The sequence below is a fragment of the Chiloscyllium plagiosum genome, unplaced genomic scaffold (genome assembly GCF_037043375.1).
Source record: "Chiloscyllium plagiosum isolate Xiang-an unplaced genomic scaffold, Cpla_swu_hap1 HiC_scaffold_4, whole genome shotgun sequence".
NCBI classification, from domain to species: Eukaryota; Metazoa; Chordata; class Chondrichthyes; order Orectolobiformes; family Hemiscylliidae; genus Chiloscyllium; species Chiloscyllium plagiosum.
The window spans coordinates 31,702,717-31,726,536 of NW_028270142.1; the positions used below are offsets into that span (position 1 = coordinate 31,702,717).

Genomic DNA, 23,820 nt, shown 5'->3' on the forward strand with positions numbered 1-23,820 from the left:
TGAATATATTTATAAAATTCTGGTTGTGTCTGGCTGAAGTATTGTGGGATGATTCCTGGAACCATGTTTATAGAACGATGTTCTGTCTACCTGAGAGTGAGGTATAAAATAAGTTGTCATATTGTTTGCTTTTGTAATGTAGTCACTGTTATTAATTTGTGCACAGCAAGATCTTCAAAAAAACTGAATGATCAGATAATTATTGTTTGATGACGTTGATTGAAGAAAGAATATTAGAGTAGAATCTAGAAAACTTTCCTGCTCATCCTTTTGAAAATTCCTCAATTTTTTTGTGCTCAAGCAGTGACTGAATCCTTAACTGGTTTTTAAGAAACAGGAAAGTAACATCAAAGGACATAATACAGTGGACAGTGGGTCCATCATAGGTCACTAACCAGTGGGGGGAGAGAAGACCAGTGATCACAATATGAAAAAAAAAATCTTTTTATCTTGCACTCATCAGGGCAATGTGCGAGAATGCCAATTTAAGGGGAAAAAACAACATTTACGTTATATATGCAAACAATGAGGATTAGTTGGCAAATTAACTAATAGATCGAGGCATTGCCATTGAGAATGCACAGGTTCGTTTTGTCTGATGGTAAAGTATGAGGCTTTGCTTAAACTTTAAGCCTGTGCACAAAGAAGTGAGTTTTAGCTTGAAAACTGCAGATCAGGCAATCTAATATGAATGGAGAGGTCAGGAAAAGGAAATGTCACCTGGAAAGATATGGGTTATAAAGTGAAAGCAGCACAGACTTATTAAAAGCAAATTGTATTTAACTGTCTTAATTAATCTGTTTGAAATGATGGAATGCAGTGGTTGAAGGCAATGTAGCTGACATTTCAAAAATGGACTTCCAAAAAACATTCGATAAAGTACCATAAGGGCAAAACTGAGGTCCGTGTGATTCAAGGGCATTGGCGAAATGATTGGCCACTGGGCCATTACACACTTTTTAATAATAATGACTTGGATTTAGATAGTGCATAACTTCAGAGTTGTAGATGGTATGAAACTTGTAAATATAATAAATTGTAAGAATACAGTAGCAACAGGTTTTAAGGGCACAGATGAAATCTTGTGTGAAGCTATTAATTTTGGTAGTAGGATTGAGAACCACCTTAGACTAAATTCTGAGTTTCTTTTAGATAAGAGACTTGAGAATATATATTCACACATTTTGAAGATTAAACAACAAATTGAGAAGGCTGCGATAGATGCACATAATAAGCCTCACTTTAGAGATAACGATACAGTGTATAAAAATGAGGGAATTAATTATTTTTAAAACAGTGTTTGAGTCCAGCTAAAGTATTTTATGATGGAATCCTGCAATCATGCTTTTGGAAACATGTTGAAACTAAATGAGACTGAGTGCAGACCAGGATTGTTAGACTGTACGAGAAGTGACAGACTTTGGTTACATTGAGAGACTGGGGAAACTCTGTTTGCTCTCGACAGAACATAGGCAGTTATGGGATGACTTGATAGCGTTGTTCAAGGTTTGGATCCAATAAATAAGGAGGAACTTTCTACTCTCAGAATAATTGGAAACAAGAAGACACTGATTTAGAATAATTGACAAAAGAATCAGAGCAACATGAAAAAATTTAACTGAGAGGTGTGATCCAAATATATTATGAAACGTCAGTTGAAATATATTTAATACTCTTGGGTTCTAAAGTGGGTATTATCACCTGAAGCTACAAGTTTGCTTTGTATTTCTATATTGTGTATGCTCAATAAGACCATTTTAGTTTCATTTTGACTTCTGTGAATGGTGCCGCGTTTTCCAAAAATTGTTTTACATGCTTTTAAGTGAAGCATTTAAAAATCCCGAGGTGCATAGTTCAGTGCTTTAGAAAACAAATGTACAAGTGAGGAAAAATGTTGGACCATTGCCTAACTGCAGTGTCTTCTGTAACACCGGAAGACAGAAACAAAACAAGTTTCATTTTAAGGAGAAAAAGAACTATCCAGAAAGTTAATGCATATGCAGATTTCTTTCAAAGTGAATGGTCGTTCTGAGAGAGAAGAACCTGAAACATCAGTGGTACAGTTTAGCTGGCTCCAAACTTTACACGACGCAAAGCTGTGTGGGAGCATGTATCGAGAGGAGAATGCAGAGACACTTCTGTGTGATTTGGACAATTTGAGTGGGCAAATGAATGACTGACAGATTATGTATAATGAGGATAAATGTGAGGTTATCCACTTTGATAGCAAAAACAAATAAATTGGGGAAAAAGGAGATGCAATGTGACCTGGGTGCCCTTGAATTGAGTCGCTCAAAGTAAGAATGCAGCTGAAGAAGGCTAATCTTGGCCTTTGCATTGAAAGGATTCAAATACAGGAGCAGGGATGTCTTGGTACAGGGCCTTGGTGAGACCCCACCTGGAACATTGTGTGCAGTTTTGACCTTCTCAGAAGAATGTTCTGGCTACAGAGGGAGCGCAGCAAAGATTTACCAGACTGATGTTTGGCATGGTAGGATTGACATATGAAGAAAGATTGGATTATTTAGGGCTATATTCACCGGAATTTAGAAGAATGAAGGGAAATCACACCAAAACCCATAAATTCTAATGGAGCGAGACAGGCTAAATGCAAGGGCATGTTCTCTGTCACCAGGGTGTCCAGAACTTGGGTCACATTGTAAGGAGAAGGGGTAGCCTGTTTGGGACTGAGATGTGGAGAAATTTCTTCATCCAGAGAGTGGTGAGCCTGTGGAATTTTCTGCCACAGAGGTTAAACCAATTGAGGTTAAAACATTAAATGTTTTCAACTAAGAATTAGATATAGCAGTTGGGGCTAAAGGGATCAAAAGCTATGGAGAGGAACCAGGAACAGGGTACTGAGTTGGATGATCAACCATTGATCATATTGAACAGCAGAGCCGGCTCAAATGGCCTACTTCTGACCCTATTTTCCATGCTTGAAGACAGTCATGCAGGTGAAAATAAGTCTTGAGTGGCTTAGAAGTTAGTAGGAGAAAAGCTCCAGAATGGTTAATTAATGGAAGAAAAGTTTGAGCTCATGTTAAGAAATGAGAGCTGTGTTAGCAATTTTTTTATTAAACAAGCTTTTTCTTAGAGACATTAACTAAAGAAGTTCTTATCAATTGAATGCAGAAGTTGTTCACACAACAATAAGCCTTTCAGTAGAATTAAGCTGACCCTTTGGAAGTTTGTGTGTTTGTAAGGTTATTGTTGAGGGTAAAAGAATTGAATCGTTATTTCTGATATTTGTAAGACTTTTATACCGATATAGTGGGTTTTTTTTGTCTTTGGCATTCAATGAACCTTTTTCTTAAAAGTTCAATGGCAATCTATTGTGAATATATTCAGTGACCCACATTAAACAATTAACAAAAAAAGCACTTTTGGGCATTGAGCTGGGATTATAACAGGACTAACCTTTAAAAAGGTGGTTGAATAAGTAATTGAAGGAGGAAATCTACAGTGTGACTGTTAGCTCTCGAAAGCTATCAAAGAGAAGGTTAAAAGGAGTTAAGTCTTGTTTCTAGGCTATATTCTATGATATGTACATTCTGATGTAATTTATTTGCAGATAGTTGGGAGGCTGTTACCTGTTTGTGTGCCTTGTTAGAAATTGGTGCTGTAGTGACGAAATTGCAACTTGCCTCGCTAAAACATGTGAACCGCATTGTGAGATTATTTTCTAGTCTACAAGCGGTTTTCAAACTACAGTTGTGGCCTCTGGATCTCTAACTGATTTGCTCATTACAGGTTGTTCTGCTATAATGCAGCAGTTGTGTTCCTTTGCAACCTCACACTACAGAAAGCAATGCTATGGAAAACTGTTGTAGAGGATTACTATTGAAAGTCACTATACCCATTCTGTAGAAAGTTCACATTATCCAAACAGTGTCCACAATTCATCAATCACATTTTATCCAATTTGCGCTGATGAAATGCGCGTTATAGTGGAACAATCTGTGTTTCTTGCTGTTAATCCTGTTGTAGTCATGTTGGCATGAAGAATTCCAAGATCTACTGTTAATGCTCCATAAGGAGATGCTTCCTATATCAGAGCTCCTAGGAGGACTTGAATCAACCTGTTGATTCTGTTTCACTCTTAATAGCATATTGGACCTTTTAATTTCATTTACCTGTTGTTGATTTTTATGAATTGATGCAATTACCCATTAAAAGTCTCTTTCTTTTTAATACTTTTGGAGGAGTGTTCCAGACTAACTCTTTTCTTTGAGGAAAGCTGTTTCCTGATTTAATTTGAGTAGCCTGGTTCTAATTTGAAGTTGTATCACTTGTTCTCGATCACTCCACAAAAGTTGTTGTACCACTTTTATCATTTTATCATAGGCTTGTTCATTTTACAATTTTGTTAGTATTAATAGCTTGATATTTGTATATTAAATAGAAGCTAGACTTGAACTTTTGTGGCCTGTGAAGACAAATAGCTTAAGCCTTCAGTTCATATGTTCTTTAAATGCAGTCATTAAAGAATTAAAGTATTATGTGTGTATTGCAAAAGTAAATTGTATCACTTAAATGGCTTCTATGTGGTGGTTGCAAGAGGCACGAGGTTTAGTTTTAGGCTAATTTATTTCTTTGGATTTGTAATGAACACAGACTAATGCTTTCATGGTACTCTGTGTGATTAATTGGTTTGTGTCTACTTTAAAAATGAATTCATTATGCAGTTAAAATTCTGTAAATTACTTGAACCTGTAGTCGAACTCATGACGAGACGAAAGGTTGACAGTGTAACAAATTAAGAGGATTTATTAAGTAATAAAGTAGTATTTGACAACCAAACGATAATTTACAAGGGTATGAGGCTCTTTGCACTCCGGAGCAGCTTGGACACAGATCGCTACAACTTTTGGTCTGGTATAGCCTGACTGTTTTTCTTCTCACGCATAACTTCCTCCTCCTCCTCCGCCTCCTCCTCCTCCTCCTCCTCCTCCTCCTATGAATCTGTGTAACTGTGTATTGAACCTTTTTTGGAGAACCTTTTTTTTTCCTCCCTTGAACTTTCGTATCCATGATTTCCTCTTCTATATTTGGTAAAAGTAGTCAACTTGCACCATTGATAGCAATTGATGTGATCAGTGTGCCATTCACAATTATGTCAAAGACTATCAATGTGCAATCAACAGCTACGTCTTGAACTACGTTAACAAAATTTAAGGCATACAATCAATTTGGAATATAAATTATTTGTTAACTTAATTGCAATCAGCATTTAAGGGATGTGATTAATAATATGCGGAAATAAGTCCTTTCAAGTGGACCTTTTACTGTCTCATTGTTAAACTACATTCCACAGAATCAATTTAAACTGTTCTAAATTCAATTTAATAATGCTGGATTGTTCTAACTCTCCATCTTTTGCTCTAAATGTCTCGTTTCATAAACATATTATCTCCCTAGCACGTGACATTTTCATTTATACCCAACTTGTTCCATTAATGTAATCATCTCTATGAAAACACAATGCAGCAGTTAACTATTTATTTACTTAACCCACTTAAACACAAGCCAAATACCTAAAATTTGTAATACAAGGAAAACTATGCACAAATCCGTAACTATTATGTACGTTCCTGTAGTGAGAAACTACCATCCGTCATTGGCAGATGACAATAAACTGTAACATGCACAATTGACTGGATTTTTTGAATATTCATTGGTTTAGAAATACATTCTTACAGGCTGTGCAGCATGTCTATTAGATTCTTCCAAGAAAATTTAAAATTGCATGGAAGAACAGAAGTAATCCAATTAGATCCTAAACTCTGCCATTTCTGGTGCTACTCCTTCCCCGCTCCATTTTTTATGGGGCCTATTAAATCCTCTCATAAATTATGTAAAAAAAAAAACAAAAAAGTCTACCCTACATCTCTGGTATTAGGCTATAGTCTTGGTTCCTTGATTACGTTACTAATCAAAAATAAATATAACTAGAATGTTTTCAATAATTCAATATCTGCTGTCTTCTGGACTGGAGACATCCAAAGATTTAAATTGCAGTCTTTCAGACAATGAATCAGCAAATACTGATTCAAGATATGAAAAATGATAACTGAACCATTGACAGCCTTGATAGAGTGCTACCATTGTGTCATAAGAGCCTCAGCCCTTTATATGTTCTTGCTGCTATTCCTTTTTTCCATGGGCTTCAATTTTGCACTAACCCTATTTATCAAACACATTTTGAAAGTCCACATAAAACAGCACTGCCTTCATTTGTCCTCTTGTCTCATTTTTTTAAAAAAAGTGCATTTAGTCAGTTATTTTGCTCTACTTTTTCAATCAAGTATGTAACATTTGCATTTTTCCAGTCCTCTAGATATTCATCCCAGTTTAAGAATTGGAAGATTTCAATAGGTGTGCAATTTCTTACTGTGAATATCTGGTTCCACAATTCTTGTGTCCTGGAGATATAATTTTTAGTTTTAAGAATGTAATTTTTAGGTTTGAGATTAAAAATTAAATATAAATTAGAAGAAAACACTTGGTTGAGGCAACTGGTAAACTGACTCAATGTAATTGCAGTTTCTAAGTATATTTAATGATGCAAGAAGTGAGAAAAGTTTTTAAACAATGGATAACCCATCCCTCAGTCTGGAATGGAACCAGAAGATGTGTGTTGTATAAGCCACAAAATGGCTTGAAACATTAACTAGAGATCTTTGAAATAGTCCTGCCTGATAATTTTAAATGACTTTCTGGGAGGTGTTAGTCAGTTTTACTTTGGTTGTTAATTGATTGTACAGTTTAGATCCACGTGATATACCTAGTTTTCATTCCATTATGTACTTTGTTTTCTGAAGACATGTTGTGGTTAATCCATCACTTAGTAAGCCCCCATACACCTCTGTTGGATGAAGGGTTGGTAATACCAAATCTACTCAAAGTAGTTCCTATCATAACTAGCTGCAAATTGTGGGAGTACAGTGTATATTTCACTTGATAAAAGAAATTGCTTCTTTCCATCTGGGAACTGCATAAATAATCTAATAGCAGTTGGTACATGAGGAACTTTCATGGTGGGGCTGACAAGTCTGGAGCAAGGGTCATAAACTCCATTGAAGAAAGAACTTATTCATATGGGCTTAATCAAGAAGGTTTTTTTTTAAGGTAAGATAGTTCTTATTTCTGTTTGGAGTGTCCTGATGTATACCATGTTGCCTCGAAAATAGGCTCTTTTGGGTTGAATTTAAATGTGTCCATGGGTGCTTACGAAAGTAAATGGTCAGTAGTTTATGCAGTATGTGGCCTCAAGCTTGTGCTCGGTTTAGTGGCAGAGCACGAGAGGTAAAGAGGACAGAAGGTTTGCGTCACTTGGAGATTGAGAAAAAGAGGTAGGAGAAATCTTGCAGAAAAAGATAACTAGTCAGTTGCATTCTGTGCGTAGTCAGCTTGTAGAAGGCAGAAAAGAATTTGCACAGAACAGCTATGATCTGGGAAAACAGAGCTATTAGAAACCAACAATGTTTCTAATTTTCCATTTAATTTGTACAGGAATTGAGAATGAAGTTCAAATTTGAGCTGAAAAATTTCAGACCGTAGAAGATAACTTAGATTTGATAATTGGTCAAAAGAAAATGGATAGCTTTCAAGAACCTGATTAGTTAAAAGACTTGATCCTGGAAATTTATGGAAGAAATTCCAGTTTCATTGTGGACAATTTGAAGTTGAACTCTGGGAAGAGGCAGGGAGGGAAGATGGGAGACTCTGTAGAGCTTCCGCCTTGGGCTTCAGGTACTTGGAAATTATATAGCTTTTTAAATTCTGATTTCTACTATTTCATATGTAGAAAGCACTTTTTTTTGTTTTATAGAACCATGATCCATCTTCTCACTGAAATATTATCCGAACCTGAATTGTGGACAACAGTGTTTTGCATTTAATTGCTAAGATAGAAATTATTAGCTAGCATACTTCGAAATTTATAAAATAAACAAAACTTCTGAGCTTCTCCTTCCATCGGATTTGATAACTTTAGAAGGGGAGGATTTAGTAACTTGCTCCCAATGTTTTACATGTTTCATGTATTTCACTTGAGTCCTTGTAATCAGATTATATTTTATTTGGATTCAATTCTTCCACCATTCTCTAGACCCTTGCCATTCTGTTTTATTCAAAACAATTATCTGGTCATAAGTGAGATGGGCAAGGCTGCATTTATTATAATTGAGTTGTCCCGAAATTGGTGTAGTTCTTCTCCTTGATTTGTAGCAGTGCTTTGAGTCATGATGTTGGGGTCAGGTCCCATCTGCTCCAGAATTGTGTTATAACATGTCTGAACAAATTAAATTAAAATATGTACACCTGGATTGAACAGGAATAAGCAAAAAGTAACACATATCAGAGTTAGAGTTATGAAGTGGCATTGCAGGGAAATTGCTGGTAAAGGTGTTTCCATGCTGCTTTTGTCTAATCCTTTGTTTTTGATGATGGAACATTCAGAGAAGGTTCTGCTGCAGCAACTCTTGAGTATTTTTCCAAGATAAATATTTATGAATCTACATATTGTAGCCACCTTATGTCATTGGTGTGAATATGGTGTCCATTGGCAGTAGAACTGGTGAACCAAGCTGCTTTGTCACAGAGTCATAGAGGTGTACAGTATGGAAATAGACCCTTCAGTCCAACCCATCCATGCCGACCAGATATCCCAACCCAATCCAGTCCCACCTGCCAGCACCCGGCCCATATCCCTCCAAACCCTTCCTATTCATATACCCATCCAACTGCCTCCTAAATGTTGCAATTGTACCAGCCTTCACCACAACCTCTGGCAGCTCATTCCATGCATGTACCACCCTCTGCGTGAAAACGTTGCCCCTTGGGTCTCTCTTATATCTTTCCCCTCTCACCCTAAACCTATGCTCTCTAGTTCTGGACTCCCCGACCCCAGGGAAAATATTTTGCCTATTTATCCTATCCATGATTTTGTAAACCTCTATAAGGTCACCCCTCAGCCTCCAACGCTGCAGGGAAAACAGCCCCAGCCTGTTCAGCCTCTCCCTGTAGCTCAGATCCGCCAAAACTGGCAACATCCTTGTAAATCTTTTCTGAACCCTTTCAAGTTTCACAACATCTTTCCGACAGGAAGAAGACCAGAATTGCACGCAATATTCCAACAGTGGCCTAACCAATGTCCTGTACAGCCGCAACATGACCTCCCAACTCCTGTACTCAATACAATACAACCCAATACCCTCTGATCAATAAAGGAAAGCATACCAAACGCCGCCTTCACTATCCTATCTCCTTGCGACTCCACTTTCAAGGAGCTATGAACCTGCACTCCATGGTCTCTTTGTTCAGTAATACTCCCTAGGACTTTACCATTAAGTACATAATTCCTGCTAAGATTTGCTTTCCCAAAATGCAGCACCTCGCATTTATCTGAATTAAACTCCATCTGCCACTTCTCAGCCCATTGGCCCATCTGGTCCAGATCCTGTTGTATTTTAAGGTAACCCTCTTCGCTGTCACGGAATGGTGTGTAATTGATGTGGTTGTGAGTATATCTATTCCTGGCAATATGACCTGATCCATAATTGAAGCTAAGGAAATAGGGGAAACATAATATGGAAAGGTAATCAACTGTGCATTTTGTGGGAGAGGTTGAGCGAGAACCCGTGGTAACGAGCTAAGAGGAGAGATGGTGGGTTACGTTGCATTGGATGTTGAAGTCAAGAATTATTTGTCACTCACTACAGAAGGTGGTAGAGGAAAACTGTAAAGATTTTTGGGAGAATTGTCAGTAGGTATTTCAGTTCTTTCTTTGGAAGGGAAAATTACATTTTCTGTTTGTGGACAGGTCTTTATCTTAAAATCTTTAAATTTTGTCTACAGAGATTGTGGTTGCCCCTGAGCTTAACAGGTACCAATGATAGCTGACTTTTCATGTAGTCTACAAATACGTCTCAACATTATTAGCAGTGAATTAGCACTCGCATTGACCTAGAAATTGAAACACATCAAAGCTAGGTGCACAAGAATGATCCCCATACCTGAATGGATAAACTTGAACTGCCCATTATATTGGACCTCAGACCTAACTATCACCACGTGCAGGCACCTAATGGGCATCCCCAGCTACAGCTGGAATATGGTGATTAGTTGAGTTGCTGATGGGTGAAGAGAGAGCTTAACAGGGTTGACAGGTTCGTGATGATCAGAAGAGAGGCTGATAATGCAGAAGAGCATTATTGGATAACGAGTGGAGGTTGGGATTGGGTTGGGGCAAAGATGGTGGTAATGATTGCGGAATGTTGGAACCAGAATTTGGGATGGGTGGAAGATCAAAGTTTGCCAATGGCAAGGGAGCATACAGTGGGTGGTTAGTATAATTTGAATGTAATTTTGGGAGGAGCGATTCTGCTCACTTCCCAAAAATGGTGTTTGAATTGAATAAAGTAGCCCTGTTTAATAACTGGAAGTTAATTTTTAATTGAATAATTATTTATTCCAGGATTATTGCATTCGCCAATGTTAATAATGAACTGAAGACTTAGCAATCAATATAGACATACATTAATAGATTTTAAAATATTTCTCTGTCTCCTTTTAATATACGGAGGAACCTTGATTATTCGAACGTAGATTATCTGAACAAGATCGCATGGTCAAGATACTTGGCAACATTCGATTATCTGAACAAAAGAGAAATTCAAGAGTGTCGTTCGGATAATTGAGGTTCCTCTGTATTTATGCAATCAATGGTATCCCACCTAATCCTGAATTGAGTTCTCAGACGCATTCGGAGTACTGCTTACAATTCTGGTTGCCTTGCTATACAAAGGATTTTATTAAACTGGAAAGGATGCAAAAACGATTTACAGCAACGTTGACCAGACTGGAAGGTTTGAGTTATAAGGAGAGGCTGGATAGGCTGGGACCATTTCCCCTGGGGCGTTGGAGACTGAGACGTGACCTTATAGAAGTACATAAAATTATGAGGGGCTTAGATAAGGTGAATAGCCAAGTTCTTTCTCCAGGGTAGGGGAGTCCAAAAGTGGAAGGCATAGGCTTAAGGTGAGAGGAGAAAGATTTAAAAGGAACCTGAGGGCCAACGTCTTCATGCAGAGGGTGGTGCGTGTACAGAATGAGCTGCCAGAGGAAGTGGTAGAAGTGGGTGCAATTACAACATTTTAAAAGACATTTGGACAGGTACATGGATAGGAAAGGTTTGGACAGATATAGACCCAAATGCAGGCAAATGGCACTAGTTCAGTTTAGAAAACTTGGTCAGCATGGACAAGTTGGACAGAGGGCCTATTCATGCTGTATGACTTTGTGGGGGAGAAATCAAATTGAATTGAGGATTTCAGTTTTAACATTTTTTTAATTGTAAATAACTTAAGCCGTTGAAAGATTAGATAGTAATGTTTACTGTGTTTGGCTTTTATTTGTTTAAGCAGTGGAATCTTGTGGCTTAATTCCTTTCGTGAATAACAGGGATTTTGAATTTCTCTTTTGTGTTAACGGTCCTTTCGGGGATCATAACACTAACTTCCTGTTGGCAACCTCGGTCATACCCTCATCCGAACAGTGTGACTCTTCACTGGCAGCCTGTCTAACAGATCCTCTATTTTGTACTCAATCCAGTATTCTAGCAAAGTTCCTTACCTAACTTTGTCAAAGACCATTTTGGTTAAACCTCAGTCATAGAGTCATGGATATGTACAGCATGGAAACAGACCCTTCGGTCCAATCCGTCCATGCCGACCAGATATCCCAACCCAATCTAGTCCCACCTGCCAGCACCCGGCCCATATCCCTCCAAACCCTTCCTATTCATATACCCATCCAAATGCCTCTTAAATGTTGCAATTGTACCAGCCTCCACCACTTCCTCTGGCATTCATACATATTTTGGGTCATAATTGGCCGCACAGTCCTATGAAAGCACTTACACGCTTTTTGTGTTTATAGAAGACCTTTTGTACTCTTTATATTTTCTATTCTTCCTTATAGTTACTTAATTATTTTTTCTACTTCTCTCTGTTTGTAATATGAAGTCTGAATCTCCCTTGTGATATCAAGCTGAACACTTTCTCCTCTATACACAATTCCTCACCCCACAACATCAAATTATCCAGAGAGCTCTAATTTTGGTTGATCACCCTTTTTCCCCCTGCGTATATATCCAGACTATGCCCATACTATCTCTTTTAAAAGGCCACTCGTTGTTATATTGCTTTCTGTCCTCCATAACTACTCTGTATCTAATAGTATAATATCCTGAGCTCCTTTCCTGAAATATTCTCCACATGATTCACTTCAGTCAATAGAACTGGATATCTTTCCTCATTGAGCAAAGACGTTTGTCTGAGGTACTTAAGGACTTCCTCTCTCTCTGCCCTTGATACAATGACTTCTTCATTTAATATTGGTGTAGTTTGAGTGTCCAATTAACTCTATTCCTCAATGAATTTCCTATATATCTCTTCTATTGCCTTACCACTGTTTGACCTCTAATGGATGCCAAATGACACTTTACCTACTTGAATGTTTTGCTGCTCCAATTGAATAGATTCTATTTTTTAATTCTTCAAGATATAACATTTCTAAGTTAAGTTTCTGCCTGTCTTTGTCTTTCCCTATTTTCCTGTATGTTTTCTTCTGAGAAATGTACAAGACTGTTTTAATGCACGTTCTCCATTATCGGTACAGCATAGAGTCATACAGCATGGAAACAGATCCTGTGGTCTGATCAGGCCATGCTAACCATGATCGCCAACTACACTAGTCCCACCTGCCTGCGCTTGGACCATATCCCTCCAACCATTTCTTATTCATGTATTTATCTAAGTATCTTTTAAATGTTATAACTGTACCCATGTTTGGAAGTTCATTCCACACACACAACACTCTTTTTAAAAAAAAAAATGCCCCTCGTTGTCTTTTTTAAAATCCTTCCCTTCTCACCTTAAAAATATGTCCCCGGTCTTGAAATCTCCCACCCTAAGAAAAAGACACCTGTGATTCACCCTTTTTACTCTACAAACACTTGTAAGGTCACCTCTCAATCTCTTACGCTCCAGGGGAAAATGTCTGTTTATCCAGCCTCTCATCATAACTCAAACTTTCCATTCATGCTAACATCCTCGTAAATCTCTCTAAACTCTCCCTAGCTTAATAAAATCCTCCCTATAACAGGGAAACCAGAACTGGGCACAATACATCAACAGTGGTTGCACCTCCAGTGCACCAGCATTATCAAATTTGCATTCCCAATCTAATTTTTAAACCATCCAATATTTTTGATTTCATGTAATTCTGTAACTTCTAAGTCAGTCATGTCTCCAGTATTCTGAGAGCCTTATGTGTCCCCAATTCTGTTTGTCCACGCTGCTGTTCAAACTGTCATCACTGCACCCCTCCACCCCACCCCAAAAGTCATGTAATCATCTACATCATGACACCAGGCTGAAGATTACCTTCTTACAATGTGTTCCCACTAGTAATTTACTGCTGAATACCTATTTCTGAGTGCCAGTGTTTGCTATTGTCCATGATTGTGGTTTCCATATTTACATATTGCACTTAACATTGTTATCCATTGTGCTTATCATAATTACCTGACATGCTTTGCATTATTACCCAATATGGTTGTCATGTATAAATATTTACAATATTTAACTTTTGCCATAATTATCTGTTTGCCATATTTACTAAAGTGCTTGACATATTTGTAGATTTCTAATCTTTTGTGAGGGTTTAATTCATTGCTGTTAGAGCTTTTTCATTTGGGGAGTTAATGAGCTTTTATATTATTGTTCTGCAGGGAGTAAATGCACTGGACAGCCACTAAACCAGAATGACCTGGCAATTCTGCTGAATTTGTTGAGATCCAAAAACAGTCTCAGCCTAGCACACCTTGCTCAAATACTGAATATTAAAGTGAATCCTGAGACCCAACAGCAACTCAGTACAGTTAACCTTCCAGCTGGAGTCCTGGCAGCAGCTGCTAAACAGCAGCAAGAAGTAGAGAAGCCACAAGTACCAACATCTTTGACAGTTCAGCCCCCACCACCTGTGACTCAGCCAGCACTGAAAAGTGAGCCTGATGCTACTCAGGCTGCCATCCAGAGCACACTTGCTGTTTTACTAGCTCAGCTGATTAAGACACCACAACCAAAAGAAAAAGAAGTTGTTGCAGAGACAGAGAGCACTGCTACTGAAATTGAGCTACCCGCTCAACCACCAGAACCTCTCGATCCTCCTGAGCCTGTTGCTGCTATACTTGGTATGTCTGCATGTAACCACTTTTCAATTTTGATTTATTCATTTTAAATAATTTACTAATGATTGTGGTAGTTCTCTTCCATATTTTACACAACCTGTCCTCTTGCAGATTTATTCTTTCCGCCTTTCCCTGATCCTTATCCCATGTTCCTATTCTTAATGTGCGAGATTAATCAGTAAAATTCACATGATCTTGTGAAGTACCACAGCTGAACTCAGTCCAATCCTTGCATAAGTATTTTTTAATGAGGTTGCTGATAATAGCTTCAAGAATTTTGTCAGTTTTTACACTTTTGAGTGGAGACCAAATGGTAGGATTCCTATTGTCAGAATGAGAACGTGTAATGTGAGGCACCTTACTGGTCCACATAGATCAGTACATTACTGTACCCGTCAGGCAATAGTGTCCCAATTGGGTAATAGCAAAGCTGAATGTTACTGCCCTTGACATTGAGGCATTTGACCCCGTGTTATATCAAGGACCCCAGGCAAATTGAAATCAAAAAGATCAGAGATAGCAAGAGAGATTCTCCACATATAGGAGTCATATCTGGCAGAAAGGAGAATGATTGTTGAAGCCAAATATTCATTCCCAAGACATTGCATACAAGTTCTATAGAGTGTTGTCCTAGGCCCCACCATCCTCAGCTGTTTCATCACTTCCTTTCCATGTTAAGGTCAGAAGTGCAGATGCGCATTGATATTTGCAGAATGTTTCATACCACTCTCACTCCATCAGATTCTGAAGCAGTCAAAGTACAATAAGACCTGGACAGCATTTAGGTTAGAGCTGATGAGTGGCAACTAACGTCTATACCATTCAAGTGCCAGACAGTGATTATTTCCAATAAATGAGAGTCATGATCACTCTTTGGCATCCAGTGGGATTGCTAATGCTGATTTTCCAGTGTCAATGCCCTGGAGTTTATCAGTGACCAGATACATTTTGAACCAGCCACATAAATACTGTGGCTACAAGAGCATGTCAAGGGCTGGCAATTTTCAGGGATTTAACTCTATTACCTCACTGCCCAAAGCTTGATCATCATCTACAAAGCACAAGTCCTATGTACTGTTTTTTACATTGCTACAGACCTCTGAGGTCTATATGGCAGCACCTTTCAAAACCAGTTGAAATCGATGCTAGGAATGGCATTGGTGTGCATGGCTGCAAGGCTCAGAGGGAACACTACTCAGGTCAGGAATGATGGAGTACTCCTCACTTGCCTGGATGAGTGGGATTCCTGCAACATTAAAGCAGTTCAGTGCTATCCAGTTGCTGAAAATCAATGCAACTTTTGCTTGTTTGACTCTGCACCACCAACATGCAGTGGCAAATGTGTGCACCATCTCCAAGATGCATTGCAGCAATATACTGAAGTCTTTGACAGTACTTACCAAATCCAAAACCTCTACCACCCAGAAGGACCAAGGTAGCAGACATGTGGGAATACTGCTATGCAGTTTATAGGAGACAGAGACCACAGATTTGAGTACAGCTGTGGTGCTTTGCCCTGCTATCTTCTAAACCATGCACCATCGTGACTTGGAGTTATGGCATTCTTTTCTCACTATTGTGGCGAATCCTGGAACACCCTTCCCAGCAGTATTAAGAATATATGCACCCCAGATGGACTGCATTAATTCTAGAAGCTGTCTTACCACCATCTTTGCAAAGGTAATTAGATGTACAGAAAAAAAATACTAGCATTGCATGTAATTCCAACTTCCAATGAAAGAATAAAAAAGAAAAATGCTTAAGACTTCTGACAAAAACTTTTTCAAACTTGTTCTTTGGTTAACTGCATTTTATTGCAGTCTGTTTAACTCTGTGATGAGGATCACACAACCTGATTAGATCCATCAATATATGTAATTTGCAATTGGACCTAATGATTTTCATTGTATTTGGAAGTGCACCAGATCAAATTGCTGCTTGCTGACTTAGTCACGTTTGAGAGTTATTAGAATATTTGACTCTATGGCTCCTGGAGGTGTTGACTAGTGTCTGAATCTTTAGTGAGATGTTCTAAAGGAATATAGTTTATTCTGTTCAGTAACCAAAAGGCTTTCTGAAAAAAAAATCAAGGTTGAGTATAAGTTCAATAGTGAACATTCTGAAAGCACATTTTATTCAAAAAATCAGTCACACAGTCATAAAGTACAGGAGACTATTTGACCCATTATGCTTGTGCTTGCTCTTTGAAACAGCTATTCAGTTAGTCCCAGTTATATATATGTCATATGATGTTCAAAATTCTAATGTATGTGATTTCAGATTTCAACGATGACTCTACTAGACAGTCGGATCTTAGCATCCCAGACCAGTCGCCTGTACATGAACAACCTCGAATCCTGCCCCCAGACCAGAGACCACCAGAGCCGCCAGAGCCACCACCTGCTTCAACAGATGGAAACTTTCAGACAGAGGAGCAACACAGTGCCATTCCTTGCTCAACAAGTGATCCAACTGCAGGAGTGAAGGCAGCCCTTTTAGAGCTTTTAGCTCATCATCAAGCCCAGGAACTGGGACAGACGTCTCTTGACTATCGAGCAAGTAACCTTAGAACCGCTACAGAGTATGGGGATGGATTTGGGACATCCTGCTCATCTAATAACTTCAATAATGATGGGTATTCCAGCAGACTTGGCAGCAGTGGGGGAAGGGGCACCTTCCTGGGTAGTGCGGATGCTCCCAGTCACTCACTTCTGGATAATGTGTCGTCTACATTCAGTGCTCCATCATCTCTTGCTAGTAGTGCACATTTGCATTCTGGTTACTCAGATGCCTTTTCTAGCTCAGTGACAGGTTATGGAGAAGGGATTAGTTATCTCAGCAGCAGTGCTATGCAGTTTACAGGAGACAAAGACCACAGATTTGAGTACAGCCGTGGTGCTTTGCCCCTGCTGGGCAGCAGTGGAAGTAATCCAGCAGCACTATCTGAAAGTACTAACAGTGCAAATGTGCCTCTTGCCACAAAACTGCAGAATTATGGGTATGTTGCCAACAGACAAGAAAACCTAGCCACCAGTGGCCATCTTCACGGACAGAACTGGGGATCCCCTGGGCGTGGAGCAGGTTATTCTCATGCCTACAGTGGGCGTATTAGCACATCAACCATAGGAGGAAGAGGCAGAGGTTTACCATATTGATATACAAACCAGACTTTATAAAATATACATGAATGATACACTGATAAACAGCTGGGAAGTCTTCTATGTAGTTGTGGTTTGTACCAGGGATTTTTTTAAAATGTAAAATGTACATTTGAATACAAATGCAAAAGTTATTAGATTTGACAAATTTGAAGTATTCCATTACAAAACCGATTTGTACATGTGGGGAAGTAATGAAGAAAACACTAGGCTTCTCTCATGAACTGCAATATTTTTCTTCCTCCTCTGTTCTACAGTTCTGTTTTTTAAAAGATTATTTTTATGATTGTACATCACTTTTTCCCTTTTGACCGGTTAGACCCGTTTGTATAATAGTTTTTAAGAGAATGGTTTTTCTAGGCTGGCTGACTGTTGAGGTACTTTGTGGCTAAAAACCTAGCAAGACCATGATCATAAGGTTGGCAAGAATTCTGTACATTAAGTGCTTTTATGAGTTTGGACCAACTGTCTACTATCTGTGAGCTGCTAGACTCTGCAAGGCTCTTAAGTAGTGTGCTTTTTTAAAAAAAAATCTTATTGGCAGGTAACTGTCAGTTCTTAAGTTTGGTGTTATTGAGGAATATGTGATTAATTCACATTGTATCTGAGCTAAAAACATCAATTTGATTTACCCTCTTTATACAAGGACAGCAGGTATGTGGTCCTTTTTTAAGAAAAAAGGTCATCAGAAGTTTTGAGTAAAGTCCATGCTAACTGAATTGTTGCCTTTTTTTGTAGTTCTACTTTTATCGGACAATTCTTACTAAAATGAGAAATGGAAAAATAAAAAGCAGCAACGCCTGGTTACTTCAGTATTTTTCATGGGTCTTTCAATTCATTCATTTCGGCAGTTTATTTTTGCCTATTATCATAAATAACTTGCATTACATAATGGTGTCTGGAAAAGAGGGCATCTTTAATCTATGTGCATTGGTGAACTTATCCCCACAATTGTGGAACAAGGTACTTCCTTCATCACAAAATATGGCAATGTAATTTGTATTGGTAGTTCTAATATGAAGCAAAGTTTTACACATGAGACGCCTAATACCTCGAAGGAATAAGGGCTTTGTGATTCAATCTTAAACCAAGACCATAAACCCACTTCAGTTGCACTGAGGCTGTTTTTAAAGGAGTTGTGAGAATTTGCTGATTTAAAGGTATTCATTATTCATTATAATCTAAAGTAGTCTGAGGCAATGGGAAAATTGATTTGTACAGTTCATACTTATTCTCGGCATTTTTTTTTAACCATCCTTCAGCCAGAAAAAGATGGAACTAATTCTATTCTAATAATCCAATAAGAAATGGGCTTTTCATCTCAGAACTTTTGTTTTGCTCTTGGGTCATAAGAGAGTTTAATGCTTAGTGTTCAAGTTTTCCACATATTTGAATTGTCAAGAACTTCTAGTTAATTTACATGCAAATACACAATTGTTTGTGGAGGTTAGTACATTTTTCGTGGGCAGGATGGCTGTGGGACAAAATGTCCCAGCCCTCATTCAGTGATCTGTCAAATATAGTCTATTTGGTCAGTCAAACTTTGCCAGTCAGCTCTAACCATTAATACAGTGAACTGTCTGCTGTGTTTTACTGGTATGCTTGACTTTACAAATTTACTGGTATGCAATGACTTTACATACTTTGTATTGGTTCAATAGCAGAAAAAGCATGCCCACGACTATACAGCAGTGAAAATTAATGCCAAATATAACACTTTACGCATGCCAAGTGGCATATTTGGCAAATATGTCAACTAAGTCAATTTTTATGTACCTAATTTCCAGCCATGCGCTCACCTGGCATAAATTTATAAAATTATAACCCAATTGATCTCAGTGCTGTTTCACGGACACGAGGATGTTGCCTTTTGGTGGGAGTGAATTGTTAGTTGAATTGCAGATTTTCCAGAAATGTATGCAAGTTCTTGAAGCATTATTTTTCCCACTGACACACAATCCTGTTATGATCCAGTTGTAGCCTGAAATAATAAATGTCCATTTCAAATTTATTTTGTAATCCATTTTCTGCTTACAGTAAGATAAAAGATCTCAGGTGCCCAACCGTTACAGGACATTCACATTGACTTATGAAATAATGCTGTCTTGTATAGGAAACCTTGTTACACTTGTATAAATTGAGACCTGTATTTTTTTTTTTAATTTTTCACTGTTGTGCATAGAAGGTACAGGTTAGAAATCATTCCAAAATTGTAATATACTCGGGGATAAATTGACACATTCATATTTTAATTCATACCCAGGTGTAAAATGTTTGCTTTCCCAACCCAAATCAATTGTTTAATTTTCAAATTTTCAGGATGTTTTTCTGTTGACCTCCTTCATCTCCACTTGAGAAGAATTCAAAAAAATCTATTTATACTGTAATATGTTTTATGAATACTATGGCCTTTTCAAAGAGTTTCACATAATTTGTTAAAAGATTGAATTCTGGCATTGTAATTTTGTATGGATCTGTAAATAAAGATGGAGATTAATTTCTGCAGAGCCTTGTTTGTCTATAATCCCTATTTACGTTGGAATGGATTCTCCCTGAGCATGTCTGTCTGCAGAATATTGAGCTAAATAATAGCCAGCAATTTAAATCCAGTTTTCCTGAACTCATTTTTATATACTCGGGAAAGGTTTTATTGATTTATTTTATGTTTTACATACACTAGGATAAATGTTAACAATGCCACATTTCAAACCATCACAACAATCTATGCTGCAGGAAGAAGGGGTGCTGATTAGTTGGTGTGTCAGCTATAATTGGCTGAGACAGTGCCATGTGGAAAGCACTGGGGAACTAAAAGCTCTGCAGCCACACGGATGTTCAGTAAGTGTGGTCCAGTCATCGGATCACAAAGCATTTTCTTTTTAAGTTCAGGCTTTTTAAGGATTGACGATGGACTTATGAATAGAGTGTTAATGTGGGACATTTTAGTGATAGTGAATCAGAAGTTTTAGTATTTATTTATTGTTGAAGAAAAGGATAAAAATATGCCAGGAGAAAGTTTTAGAATAAGGCCGAAAAGAGGAGCTTGTATCAGATGCCAAGAAATAGATATTGAAGGAAGTCTGGAGTATAGGAAGTGCAGGGGTAAAGTTAAAGAAAGGAAATTAAAAGAGCAGTGAAAGGGCTTGAAAAATTATTGGCAAGTAAATCCAGAAAAACCTAGTGACGTTTTTAAAGTGAGCAAGACGATCACTCTTGACAGGGCCAATTATAAACCGAGGTAATTTGGATATAGAGGCAATTTTGGGCATGGTTTTGATTTTTTGTCAGTTTTCATGTGAGATAATTGAGGAATATGAAATAACCGTAGGAAGGAAGCACTATAGGGTTTAATAATATCTATGAAAGTGAATATGCATCAAGCCTAGAGGAAATGGATCAAAACTGCTAAGATATTTAAGGAAAGAGCGAGAGGGTCTGATCACCATGTTCTAATCCTCTCTTTACAGGTGTGCTAGAAGACTAGTGAACTGCTAATGTTGTAGTGATAGTTAAAATGGGAGGGGTACACTGAGTAATTACACCAATCAGCTTAGCCTCAGCAGTTGGCAAATTGGACAATTATCTGGAAAGGCACAATTTGTTAATGGTTGGTCTTGTCTGATTGACTTGGATTTTATTTTTGAGGAGGTAACTTGTTCACGTTGTATGGATTCTAGCAAGGCTTTTGATGTGGCCTACATGGCAGGCTAATTAGGTCCCATGTGTTTTTAATTTTCCCAGGGAAAGTCGCAAATATCCTTAAATAGTTGTGTTAGATAGCAAGTTCACATCCTTTTTTTTGTTACTGAAGTTGTTTCCAGTGGTTTTCCAAAGGGTTCATTGCTAAGTCCTCTGCTGATCATGATGTATATCAATGATTTAGATAGAGGGTGCAATTAAGCAATTTGCAGTTCACAGTTCATATGAAAACAGGCTGTGTAGTTGATAAAACAAAAATTATGGACTGCAAAAAGATTTTGACAGACTTGGTAAATGGAATTCAGAGAGTTAATGCAGAAAAGTGTGACCAGCAAGTGCATATCCAGAGATCCATGAAGGTAGGAACATTGAATAGGTAAAGTGGTATTTAAACGCTTAGTGTATAAAAGGAGGTGAATTATACTGTAATTGTGCTAGTGTAATTCAAACCATAAAAATGTAATTACTCCTAGGGTAAGAAGGAGATTTTTGGTTTTTACAGAACTGAGAAGTAAAGCTGTGAGCAAAGGTTGATTTGGCTATTTTATTATTTCTTTGGAACTGAGGCAGCTGAAGGGAGATGTAGCTGAAGGATCTAAAATTGAGTGGCTTAGAAAATTTAGATACATTTTCCCTTACCAGAGCAATCCATAACCAGTACAGGATTATGGACTGAGAAAGTAAGAAGTGCAGTATTGCACTTCAGTTTGGATGGTAAGACAAGATGAGCTAAATGGCAACTTATCTATGTATGATTTACGCATGAGCCAGGAAAGCATTGTTCTCAAAGTTGTTAATAATATGAAAGTGAAGCATTTCTCCAACAAAGAACTGTGTAATGACCTTGGGAAAGAAGACAACTTGTGGTTTATTTAACCTCTGAAGGTCACTACACTTTGGGTGAGTTTGAGAAGGCAGTTTCTTCTTTAGCCAGTACAAATATTGAACCTGCACTGTTGGAGTCATTACGTTGTAAATTAGCTTTCTAGCCCATTGAGCTAGCTAACGCCCAATTGGGGAAATAAGTCAACAAACTGGTGGCAGATGAAACGTTATGTCGAATATTGTATTGAAGGTAAACAAGGAATAGGTTAATCTTGATTCTTGCACTGTAAAATGGAACCCATAGACCGTGAAATAAAACTGTTCTGAAGAAGTCATACTAGACTTGAATTGTTAACTCTCTCCACAGTTGTTCTGAGAACTGCTAAGTTTCTCTAATATTACCTCTGTTTGTTGCGGCAGACCATACTTTTGTTTTAATGCCTGCTGAGCTATAATTTTAAGGAGAGATTTGAGACACTGCAACTGCTTCCAGTAGAACAGACAAGGCTGAAAGGAAATAAAAAAAAAAATTCTGCAAGTCTTCAGAGGAGAGAATGATAAGTTTGGCTATACTGTTTGTGATCAGAAGCTATCAATTTAAAATAAGAATGAAGAGAGATGTTACAAAGGCTTTTGATTACACAGTGCTGTCATGAAATATTTGAGGCAGAGATTCCAGAATTATTTAAGGGAAAAGTAGATCAATACTTGAAGTAGAAGATAAAAGAATATAGCAGATAAGTGGGATTAATTTAATCATAGAATTGTACAGTACAGAAGACACCATTCCTCCCATTTCATCTGGTCTGACAAAAACTACTCCTGCACTTGTCCCACTTCCCAGCATTTGGCCCATCTCCTTGCATGTTACGACATTTCAAGTGCTCATCCGCTAAAGTGTTCCATCCATCTGCACCCCCTCCAGTGCAATCACAAACTTCCTATAGTATGGTGCCCAGAGCTGCACATTTGTACTCCAGCTGTGGCCTAAACAAAGTCCTGTACGCTTCCAACATTTATGCCACACCCGATAAAGCCAAATGTCTTGTATATTGCCTTAACTACCCTATTTACCTGTCTTGCTACCTTCAAGGTTGACTTTAAAAAATCGCTGACACAAACATAATAGGTTGAGAGATCCAGTTCTGCACAGTACTGTACATTTCTATGGTTCTCCAGAGATAGTACCTCAGTCTAACTTTTTTTCTATGCTAGGGCTTCCTTTAATCAGATACTTTCACTTCAGCCACCAACCTCTTGACATGATGTATCTGGATTTCACACTCCTATTGCAATGTGTTTGATTGAAAATTCAGAAATTTCTACATTTTGGCAAGACCCATAAAATTCAAGGGAAAGTAATCACACTGCTGGAAAAATGTCTAATACAAAGTGGTGAGTAGGAGTTAAAAGACCTTTTTTTACTTAGCTCACTGAAAAGTATATTCAGAAAAGCTCCAATGATTTAACGTCTTATTTTCTCCATCTATGATAAATGATTTAGTCATATGTGTGATATAAATGATCTTGTAAGTTTACTCAAACTAAATTAAGCACTTGGCAAGCTGGAATGTATATTGCAAGAGGACATGAACTGTGGAAATTATTTTAAAGTGCTGCTACTTTACTCCTCTGTTTCTTCCTCTTCCCAAACTCCTGTCCCCACTCCCTCACTGGTAAAATATTGCTATGATAGTTACAGAACAAAGGGAATCAGTACAGAACAGGAAGAAAAATGGAAATAATGAAAATACTCATCTGGCAGCATTTACAGAGAGAGAAACACGAACTTAATACTTCAGGACTGGGAAAAGGTAAAACTGTCATAGGTCAATCAGTTTTAAACAGGTCAAATAGGGTAGGGTATGAAAAGAACAAAAG

General features: G+C 37.9%; 1 protein-coding gene across 1 annotated transcript in view; it reads left to right on the plus strand.

The window, feature by feature from the left end:
• cdk13 (cyclin dependent kinase 13) overlaps positions 1-19,922 on the plus strand; it is a 75,768-nt gene extending 55,846 nt beyond the window's left edge. Inside the window, exons 13-14 of the mRNA XM_043688920.2 lie at positions 13,799-14,260; positions 16,538-19,922. Of these exons, the coding sequence (XP_043544855.1) occupies positions 13,799-14,260; positions 16,538-17,412 (1,337 nt within the window). The 3' untranslated portion in view covers positions 17,413-19,922. The remainder of the gene's footprint in view (positions 1-13,798; positions 14,261-16,537) is intronic.
• The last annotated feature ends 3,898 nt before the right edge of the window (positions 19,923-23,820 follow it).